We start from the raw sequence: 11,440 nt of genomic DNA, 5'->3' as shown, positions 1-11,440 counted from the left end.
GGGGCCCTCCAGGCGAAGGGATTCCCGCGGGCGCCTAAAGATGGAGCATCTGCAATTCAGTCTAGCGGGACCGTTGCAACTAATAGCGCAGAGGAACGAGAGGAGCAGCGGCGAGCTCAGCAGGTTCCTGGCCAAACAGGTGGGAGAGAGCCACAATGGCAGCGGCGCCCTCTCCGCCCTAGGCCACCGGGGCGGGTGGGAGAGAAAGGCGGGGACCTGCAAAGGGGGAATGGAGCGCGGTAATCTTGGCTGGGGTGTCCGTCCCTCTTCTCCGCCCCGGCCTTCGAGAAAGGGATCGGCCTGGCTGGAAGCTAAGGAGGAGAGAGGGCGAGCTGGGTCTCACCTTCTTTGTCTGAAGAGGAGGTCGGGGAGCGGGGGAGGGAAGAAGCGGGGATGCGGGAGAATCCCTTCCATTCGTCTCGCAACGGCAACGAACAACATTGGCCAGCCTCCTCCGTTTGTCCGCCTGGTCGCCTCCAAGAGAAATGCGGTGCATTTTGGAAAACTTTCTGACCTCCGGCGAGAGATTAAAACGAGGCTAGTGTGTTACCCTTTCGCCCGCTTCCTCTTGTGTCTTCCTCAGCCCCGAGAACTTTGGCTCTTGATGCTTGGAAGATTTCTCAGTCTTACTGGGGTTCAGGACGAGGCTGGTATTCTTCTCGTTGCCCATAAGTCATAGGCCTGATTACCATGGATTTGAGACAGGGGAAGAATGTGAAATTTTCATGTGTGAATTTTCAGCAGCAATTTGCCTTACAGCAGTGTTTCTCAAGCTTGACAATTTTAAGGCATGTGGACTTCAACTCCCAGAATTCCACAGCCAGCATTGCTGGCTGTGGAATTGTGGGAGTTGAAGTCCACATGCCTTAAAATTGTCAAGCTTGAGAAACACTGCCTTACAGGGTAGGAGGGGAAAGCATCTTCCAAAATACTGTTCTTTTTCATTTTCACATAGTTTCCAGGAGAGATTGGGCTAGCTAGCATGACTATTGTAGTACATCTAAAATGAGGACATTTTAGCATATAGTCTACGCCAGGAGTGGGCAACTAGGACCCCTTTACGACCTGTGGATCTCAGCTTCCAGAATTTCTGAGCCAGTATGGCAGGAGTTGGAGTACACAGGTCATGAAGGGGCCATAGCTGCCCAACTGCTATGCTCTACAGTATGTGTTCAGCAGTAGAGTGTGAAGAATAATTGATTAACATCAATAACAACCCTAGGCTAAGTGTTGTGCATATGGTAGTAATAAGAATGAGCAAGTAACCTCATTGGATTGACATGAAAGTATGTCAAACACTGAACTCTTGCTGGCAGGATGGGAATGGAAACAAGTATTTCTCTCCCTCAAACATGCTGATATTTTGGGAGCAGATCAACAGCTTCTCAAAGGACACCAATTTTACATCTCTGGTATCTTTGAGACTTGGGTGTGGGGGATGGGAGAAGGCATTTATATAAAAGGATGAATTTCCCTCCCTCTTCACATTCCTCAGAAGGAAAGATTTCACATTTTTTATAAACTCTAGGGCAGGGGTATGCCCACCCCAGCTCCGGCAATGCAAAAAAAGCCGTGATACATCACGTTTGACATCCATGCTCTAGGGGATTCTTTCAGGAATCGCAAGATTATTTATTAGGGCTTTAAGAAAAAATGTTCAGTTCTTTAGCATACAGCCATGGTACATTTTTGAACAGCAGTGATATCCTTTTGTTGCTAAAAAGCCTCCATTGTTGGGCATTTGTTTTTGCTTTTCCTCATTCACATGTGCTGATCCATAGTTTTGTTATATAAGTCATGATCAATGACTGGTACACAGTTGCTCACCAGATTGTGGGCCTAAGACAGAACTAGAACTAATGGTATCATAATTTCTAGCCTGATTCCTTAACCATTACACTTCTTTCTCAAGAACACTCTAAAAAAATAGTAATAATAAAACCTAAATTAAGCTATGACTTAAAATTAAGTATTAAGACCTTACACAGAATAATGTTGTATTAATCCACTTCTAAAATAAATTTTAGATTTGGATTTAGATTGCCTTAGATGCAATCCCGAAATAACTGGAGCACAACTTGAATTGGCATTGACAAAATCACTATCAGTCAATTACAAAAGGCAGTTTTACTTGGAACAGCTTACATCCTGTGATGATATCTTTAACACCACCAAACAGCATCTGCCTCCCCCAGGTCAGGGTAGACTTGATAGCTGGATACAAATATCAAATCCAGTCTAAGCATCTGACTGACTGTGCAACAAACCATTTGTATGTTGCTGACTCCCAGTGATTCTGAATAGCTCACAACAATCAAACAATAGAAGATGGCAAACACAACAGTCCAGATGGAATGAAGAGAAGGATCTTACTCTCCTTTGCCAAAGACCTGGGCAAAGAGCCAGATTTTTACCTCTTTTCTGAACAATAATAGAGAGGGGGCCATCTGGAGCTCATTGGGAATATTTTTTGAGAGGGTGGATGATGCTACAGGGAAGACATGCTTCCAGTATCCCAACATATGACATTATTTAATTGAAGGAACTTGGAGGGTGCCAATTCTCCAAAGTGGAGAATCAAGAGAAACAGGCAGTCAACCAGGCCATATGCTATGTACGGCTTTATAAGTAACAACCAGCACCTTGAATTGCATCTGGAAACAAAGATTATCTCAGAAATAACGTATGGGATTATAGATACTTTTTTTTGTTGATTCTAGAACTAACGTCTATTTGTTAGCTGTTAAGTTCATGGTATTTTTCTTATATTTGCCTGATCCTTTTTTTTAAGTTATCCACATTTGTGACCATTACTACAATACAGTGTATGATAGGAATAGTGAATTTGAAATATAGTTAACTTAGAAATATCAGTTGTAAGGTAACACTCTATATTCCTGTAGCAAAAGAGCTGTCCATGTACAGTATTTATCTTCTATATTTACTTTAACCAATTATTCTGGTTAAAGAATAACTCTCTTCTTACCTCCTGGCTGCTAATTTTGCTAATTTTGTTTTTGATAAAGGACTCTTTCAAAAACATTTGAGAATCTTTTGGCAGATAGAAATACCAGTATTCAATCTCTCTCGCTAACCGTCTCTGCATTTTTCCTGACACTTTTTTGTCTTAGTTTATATATGTATGCTTGTAGCTCATTTAGGCAACTGGCACCATATTTGTCTTCTGTACTAATGATGATTTAACGTAATTAGGGATAGGGGAGCATCCTGGTTTTAATTTGGTGTCTCTTCCTTTTCAGATCTGGAGTCATCAGGACCGTCAGGGCATTCTCACTGCCTTAGCACAGTTATTGCTAGATAAAGAATGCACACTTTTGATTGGCCGTCAGCTTCGTCCAATCTTATTGGATTTATTGGAGAGAAATGCAGAAACAATTAAATCTTGTGGCCAGATCAACCATGATCTTCATGAGAGACTCTGTGTTGCAATGAGCAAACTTATTGGTGATCATCCAGATGTGATGCCGTAAGTGATGATATAAGTGTACATATTTTATAATATACAGTAGCAGATAGTTGGACGGAGACTAACAATGGGTTCTCATGATTATCCAGAATAAAAAAAATATGTACATGTTGGGCTCTGATTCAGCTTGGGAATTGTAGTTAATACATAGCATTCACATTGGACTTACATGTGTACAGCTATATCACTAAGTAATTAGATTCCCTTGAACTTGTTTGAGTATCTGCTTAACATTCTACTTTTTTTCAGTTATATGAAGCATATATGGATTGGTATAATATTATGTTAAAAACCAAGTTGTTTTCTTAGGTTCTATTTAAGCTAGACATTTTGTTTTTTAATTTTTATTTGAACATATTTATATCCTGCTCCAGTCTTAACAGACTCTGGTCAGAGGACAACAAATCAAGAAAGTAGAAAGGAAAAATAAAAAATTTCCATAATCAAGCGTCTAGGAGGACTCCCGTTACAATTTTTTTAATTTACTTTATTTGCAAGAAATGTGACCATATTCAGAATAATTACTGTGGCCATTGTGAGTTGGATTTTCAACATATTTATTGACAACAGCAGTTTATAGGATTTCATCTGAGTTGGGTTTGCCTTATCCTCACAACTTCCAGATACTGGTTCAGGACTTTGTTTGGCTTCTACACTGGAAAAATCTATATTAGTGTTTGCAGCTTTTGTTGATCTCTCTTTAGGTGGTCTTAAAAGATTGTGATAGATAATTACTTGTGAGTTAAACTTGACATATATGTATGGAATTTGGTCTCTTGACTTGAAAAACTTTTTATTGAAAATCATTTTATACTGGTTCCTTACCTGATATTATTCATATTAAATTAATTCTCTTTAATATGTATGATATGATGCCCTTCTCTTTTAGACTAAAAAGGTTGACATGAAATTTTAAAATTTATCAAAACATTTGTCTCAGGAACAGCGTTAAAGTAATTGCAGAAATCCTTCAAAATTCCAACTCTTGAAAAATGGTCCCTCTTTTCCCCAAAATAAAATGCTATTACCGTACACTATAATGATATTAAATATATTAAATTGTTTAGGAACTTTTTTTCCAGAAGATTTGCATGTAAGCAGTGTAAGAATTCTAAGATTTTTTTTTTACAAAAACATAATTGTGTAGCTGAAATTTTTATAAAAGTCAATAAATTGTCCCACTGATCAAGCATTTCCATCTAAACTAGTTTCAGTTTTATTGTATTGAGCTGAGATGTTGCCTATGCATTTTAGTTTTTAAAAAAGAGATATTTTACAAAACAATTTGCTTATGCCTATCTTCATGTATTTTTCAAGAACTCCAGTTAATTGAGAAGACTTAGTTATTTAACGATCAATTCTTTTCAGTTAGACATATTTGTGCCTCTGCGCATTCAGGAGCACCTTTTTGGATCTGAAACAGAAGTGTTACATAGTTGTAATGATTATGTACATCTCTATTCTGCCCTTTATTGTAAAAATTGGAAATTAATGGTGTTCTCTCTAGACAATACTCAGGATTCCATATACAAATTTCAATATAGTTTTTCTTCTAGGATATGTAGTTGACTTTAATTTCTGAAAAAGCAAGATTTTAGCTTAATTATGCTTGTTTAACATAAAGTCTGCCAAAGTGGCCATTGTCAACGTTTACTTAAAATTATTTTCCAAATTCATCAGATAATAGCATGATATATGTGTTCTAGCAAAATCTTTCATGGGCACTGAATAAGTTGAAATTTGTGCGCTGTTTTTGCTGTGGTTGTATATTATTCTTGGTACTATTGTTTTGTGCAGATTTGCTTTGAAATACTTCAAGGATACTTCGCCTGTGTTTCACCGACTTTTCCTGGAAAGTTCGGATACAAGTGTGGTTCGATATGGACGGCGCAGAATGAAGTTAAGGGATCTCATGGAGGCAGCCTACAAATTTCTCCAAAAGGATCAGTCTGTATTCAGAGAGTTGTGGGACTGGAGTGTTTGTGTCCCTTTATTAAGGAGTCATGATACTTTGGTTCGATGGTAACTTTAATTTTCTTACATTTATGTGGCTCATTTAATGAATAGGGAAGGCCTTACAAGTCATTTTTATCTTTATTACATAATTCATGGGTTAGATTTTAAAGCAGACAAGATTACCTGACCGTATAAGAGCTTCTAAATTGACAGGCAGAGGAACATTCAGTAAAGTTATTCAGGGTAACTTTATGTAGCAAAATGGACTGTCAGACAAAGTTTTCGTTAGATCCCCAGAAAATGAGAATTATTCCTGATGTGCATATAAATTAGTTCTTGCATCTTTCATTTAGAATACTGTGTGTGATAACTTGATTGCCATGTGTCTATGGACAAGTTTGTGTCATGGAAATTGCTATATGCATTTTGTGCTTATTGATACATGAAAGTGCTCTGATAGAAATCTCATTAGAACTCATAAAATCTCCAAGGTAGTTGAATTTTTGCTTAAAAGAGTTTTTAGTAAATGGGTAATGTTTTCTCTTTATTTCTATTGGAAAGTGGATCTAATGTTAAACATTTATCTTCGATTACCCTGAATTTAATAAGTGATCTTGCTAGAAAATCAGATCAAAGTCAAAGTAATGATGAAAAGTGGCCAGACAAACTAATTTGATGTTTTTATGGTATTTGTTTCTTTTCCTGTAAAATTCATCCCTTCATCAGGATATTGGGTTTAAATCTGATGAAGCAATCAGATTTGTTAGAAATCTCATTAGGATAATACTGTAGATTTCCACAGTTGAAGTCCAGAATCCTTCATTAGTCTCACTCAAAAACATAAAACTTGCTTCTCTGATTTGTTCTTCTCATTACATTAATTCTATGTTATCAGGTTTTTTCCTCTCCTGGTAAATGTTAACATTTAAAAATGGTAATAAGACTGATATGGCCCATTTTTATGGGCAACTTATAACTGATTTCATGAAACCAGTGATATAGATTAGAGAAACTATTAAACTAAATGGTTGCATGGAATAGAATAACCATTTTTCATCTCTCTAAAAGAAAATATGTTTAATAATCACATATAAAATATTACCTGAACAATTGTTCCTACTTAGGTATACTGCCAGCTGTCTTGCTTTGGTTACATGCATGAATGATGAGCATCGATTATCTTTCCTGAAGAAAACTTTTAATCCAGAAGAGTTAATACATTTTAGGCTTAAGTAAGTTTTCACCTTTCTCTTCTTCTATTTGTTCTCTTTCGGTGTATTATTTTCTAAAGTGTTCTATATCGTTTAGTAGGTCAGTTTGCTGTAGTAAACATAATTGCAATTTTGATAGGCTTGTGGAAGAGTCCCGGGTGCAGAACATTGAGCAGGCCCTAGTTCTGGCCAATCCAGACCAAAACTTCTGGAACAAAGGGGAGAAGCTACGGTACACTCAGGGAAAGCTGGTTGCTGCTGACCTTTGTGCAAAGGTGGTAGCAGTGTGTGGAGTTGTCTTACCTAGACAACAGTTTGAGCCTAGAGAAAATGTAAGTAAAACTGATACGTATTATGGCTTGCATGAGAGTATTTAAGGACTTGTGTTTTTTCAGTTATTTACAATCTACAGGTAATCCTCCACTTATAACCACAGTTGGGCCTGGCATCTCGGTCATTGTGCAAAGCCATCATTAAGCAACCTGCCGAATGGACACTTTGCTCAGTGACCACAATCACAGCTCTTCCAATTGAAATTGTTAAGTACGCTGCCAGGCAGAGGGCCTGGGCCTTCCAGACAGGGAGAAGGTTCGCATTCTGAGATAGCATTTTCCCCTCCCAGAGGGGAAGGGAAAACATTAGCGAATGCCTGCATTCTGAAAGAGTGGTCAGCCAGAAAAGAGACTGCCTACAAAAATTGCTTGTTTTTTTCCTGTCCCCCTTCCCCAGTGCAGAGAAATTGGAGAGGAAGGGATTATAAGAGAGTAAGCAGGCAAACAATGGGGAATACATCAGGCTGTTAGTAGAGTGCTCTTGTAGCTGTCAGCAGCAAGAGAGCACTGAACTGGATTTTAGTTTTGGGTTTTTTTTAAAATCTGGCTTCTCCTTACCCTGAAGGTTTCTTTATAGAGAATGATACTTGAGAAAGGCAAATAGCGGATTCAGGAGAAGCTTCATATGACAAAACAGAAGTGTTCTTTTCCATATACAGGCAACGTGATTTGGAATTCTCTGCTCCAGCAGGTTCCAATTTTATGTTTCGTTCAGTTCATTCCTAAGATAGTTAAGAAATTATTAGTAAGGTCTGGGTTATTTTATGTTCTGTTCCTCTTAAATCTAATATTAGCTGAAAACATTGTCTCTTCTCTATTGCAGCAGGGATACATCTTGAACCATTTTGTGTTGGTGAATTCTGTCTGTGCGCATCTCCAGAATCTGGCCATGGCTGTGTCTTCACAAAAGGCCGTGCTCCTTGAAGGGCCAGTGGGATGTGGCAAAACATCTCTGGTGGAGTTCTTGGCAGCACTTACAGGAAGAACAAATTCGCCTCACATTCTGAAAGTCCAGTTAGGAGATCAAACTGACAGTAAGGTAAATTGAAACCTATTTTAGGAAAGTATGACCTTAGTATTTAGATTTTTTTTTAAAGAGTTTAAAAAGCCAATTGGATCATATGCTTTCTTGGCTGATGTTTTGTTGTAGAAGCCATATTGATCTGTAGTGAAGAAATGTACTGCTGAACTTCTGGATGGCTGCACATTCATTTGACAGAGATGAAGCATCAAGATATAAATAACTGACTTCTGCTAAAAATTTCACATCTTGGAAAGCATAATCATCCTGGAGAGCAAGAGAGGGCAAATGACGTGTTTCTGACAACATCATCATGCAAATGCATTTTAGATACTTGTGTCAGGAACTGGGATGCAGATCCATAATAGGGCTTTTAATTATTGAAGTCACTCTGTGCATTTCATTTTGGTGATCCTTTAGTTTGCTGTGATTGCTGCTGTTAGGAAGCTTTTTATACACACACACACACACACACACACATGTACGTACATCACATACATACATACATACATACATACATACATACATACATACATACATTATCTTGAGTTTGGTGCACCCTGCCTAACATGCAGACAGCCCAGGTTCGAATCTCAGAAGGGTATGTCTGGTTGAAAAGAACTAAAAAGTTCGAAATAGCTATTCCAGTTCTCCCTTAATTCTTTGTTAGCAATCCAAATTTTGAAAAACATACATACATACATATATACACTAGCTGTACCCGGCCACGCGTTGCTGTGGCTCAGTCTGGTTAAATGGAAAAGAAAGAAAAGAGAAAGTGCATGTTTGTAATATGTTTAATTTCACAATGCTAGCGTGTGTTGCTTTTACGTCCAACAGATGGCGCTGTTTTTCAAAAACATGTTTTTACCTGTCACAGGTGTGACATCTATATAATAGTAGGTATATAAAAACATGCACGTATTCGAATGCAACGTTGTGTCAAAATTTCAAAGCAATCGGTGAAGAACTTTCGGAGATTTAAGATTCTGAACAAATGAACATTTACATTTTTGTTTATATTTATTTATTATTTATATATATATACACACACACACACACACTTTTTAACAAATCGTTGACACGTGATGTCTTTACTATCTTCGCAAGAAAAGAACAGAAATCTGTTGTAATTCAGAAGCTCTCTCACAAGTTTAGAAGAAAAATAATGATACAAACATTTTGTTTCTGGTTTTTTTTTAAATAGACTTTGCTGGGCATGTATCGTTGCACAGATATACCAGGACAGTTTGTGTGGCAACCGGGGACCTTGACTCAAGCAGTGAGCAGGGGGCACTGGATACTTTTAGAAGATATTGATTATGCTGCCCTTGACGTGGTATGTTTTTGTACCTGTAGAAGCACTTTGTGAATGCTTGGAATGAGAATCCTGCTTAATTTCCCTTAAAGTTTTACTTCATGGAAACTTGCAATTCATTTCCCCAGATAGTACTCTAGATTATTTATTTTTAATTAGTTCTGTCAGACAGAAGTCCCCCTGTGCTTTTTACTTAGGAGGGTGAGTTGTGGATTTTGTTTACAACTGAGTGCTGAATGTGTCATTATAACTATGCTGGTCAAATTAGAATGGAATATCTTCCCCATCATCCCTCCCTCCCCCCCCCCCAATTCCCAAGTATGCTTTTTTATGCGGGGCCATGGAAGTTACTATACCTATAATAAGTCAAAGCATTTGTTACTATCTGTCTGGGAAGTGTCTTTCTAAAAATGTGTTAGCTTAGAGAATTAGTTGCATATGTTTCAAGATGGGAAAACATGGACACCATGCTATTATTATCCCATCTGATGACTCATATGGCACAACGGACAGTCCAGTGTGTTTGCAGCTAAATAGGATCAATATAGTTGCTTGAACTAATGAGCAGATAGACTCCTCAATGGCTGGGATGTACTGAGGTTGGATTCTGGAGGATCTGATTTTTAGGAACTTCTTTGGGAAAAGAGAAAAAAAAATCCTATAACATGAATGAACCTGCTAGTTTAGGTATTGCCCAGTGCAATTTTGCTCAGTTTTTACTTTTTTCTTTTTTTTCTATTCCTTAGATCTCTGTATTGATTCCTCTTCTGGAAAATGGAGAGTTATTGATTCCTGGACGAAATGACTGTATAAAAGTAGCCCCTGGATTCCATCTTTTTGCTACTAGAAGGTAGAAAGTGCTAGAGAGGTTTTGATGATGACTTTAAAATGGTTTTATAGAGACAATGGGGCTTTTGAGGAGGCATACTTATAATTCTGTGTATATCTAAGTATATCTAAAAATATAATCCTTGAATCTAAAATGCTGTTGATAAAAACATTGCAGAAGTATATATAAAAACTCAGGAATAATACCTGAATTAGTATAGTAGTAGTAGTTCATAGTGTTGTAGGAATTTAACCATTCTTACCAGATCATCATAACCTGTTATTAACATTAGATTAATATTAATCTCATATGCCATTATTTAGAGACTGTTATAATGAGCAAATGAACACCTGGAAATTAGTAATGGGGTATTCTAACATTTTGTCATTGTTATCGAAATTTTAATTTCTTTAGTTTGGTGTTGCAGTCAAGGAATCTATTATTATTATTATTATTATTATTATTATTATTATTATTATTATTATTATTATTATTATTATTATTATTTGCCACCCATTTCGCAGTTAGAGATGACTGAGCAGGAAGACTTTTGGAAGTCTTAAGGCAAATGGGTTGCATCCAAGATAATGCAATTTTCTTCTTCTTGTTGTTGTGCCATATCCGTTATCGGACGTTGGCGATCATATTGGCGAGCCTATTTTTTATCAGCAGCCGCACGAAAAAGTGCTGCTGAGTTTTGTCGAAACCAGTCCCTTAGACTTTGAAGCCACATGAGGTATTTGATTCCCTCCAACCCGCCATTACAGCATAAAAGCCATAATGGGTAGGGCCCCCCCAATCCGCCACCCAGGGACGCGCTCTGTGGGGGTTCCAGGTTCTCCCTAAGAGAATGCAATTATACTTGGATAAATAGGAGTTACCTTCCCCTGATCTGTTCAGCTAATTGTATACATATAGTACTAATGACAGATGGATAGAGCACCCTATAATATTTTTGGCAGAGATGCCTGTGTCTCTTCAGATGTTGCTAAAATGCAACTCCCAGCAGTCTGTTGAACATGACCAATGAAAAAATAATCCATGACTTATATTTAAATAATGTCAGGCTGTAGCTTCTCCACATCGGGAATCTAATGCTTTAAAGAATCTAAACACTAATCTGTGGCTTTATTAATGTAGAGTCTTCAATTATGGCGGTGGTTGGTATAGGCAGCAAAACAGTCATGCTGCTCTTTTGGACAAGAACTGGACAAAAGTTATGCTCAACAACTTGCCTAAGACTGAACTGAAAGAGGTAAGTGAGAAGAGAAAGTAAGCTAGCTCCA

At 37.7% G+C, this 11,440-nt stretch overlaps 1 protein-coding gene across 1 annotated transcript in view; it reads left to right on the top strand.

Annotated features, from left to right (window-relative positions):
• The window catches only part of MDN1 (midasin AAA ATPase 1), a 116,632-nt gene continuing 105,192 nt past the window's right edge, over nucleotides 1-11,440 (top strand). The window contains exons 1-9 of the mRNA XM_015817381.1: nucleotides 1-139; nucleotides 3,261-3,487; nucleotides 5,285-5,509; nucleotides 6,568-6,675; nucleotides 6,794-6,990; nucleotides 7,781-8,025; nucleotides 9,215-9,346; nucleotides 10,072-10,175; nucleotides 11,295-11,409. Of these exons, the coding sequence (XP_015672867.1) occupies nucleotides 41-139; nucleotides 3,261-3,487; nucleotides 5,285-5,509; nucleotides 6,568-6,675; nucleotides 6,794-6,990; nucleotides 7,781-8,025; nucleotides 9,215-9,346; nucleotides 10,072-10,175; nucleotides 11,295-11,409 (1,452 nt within the window). The 5' untranslated portion in view covers nucleotides 1-40. The remainder of the gene's footprint in view (nucleotides 140-3,260; nucleotides 3,488-5,284; nucleotides 5,510-6,567; nucleotides 6,676-6,793; nucleotides 6,991-7,780; nucleotides 8,026-9,214; nucleotides 9,347-10,071; nucleotides 10,176-11,294; nucleotides 11,410-11,440) is intronic.

This window comes from Protobothrops mucrosquamatus, unplaced genomic scaffold (assembly GCF_001527695.2).
Source record: "Protobothrops mucrosquamatus isolate PMUCROS unplaced genomic scaffold, P.Mucros_1.0 scaffold582, whole genome shotgun sequence".
In the NCBI taxonomy this organism is placed as follows: Eukaryota; Metazoa; Chordata; class Lepidosauria; order Squamata; family Viperidae; genus Protobothrops; species Protobothrops mucrosquamatus.
Note: the sequence above shows the minus strand (reverse complement) of the source record. Positions and strands in the feature narration are given on the sequence as shown.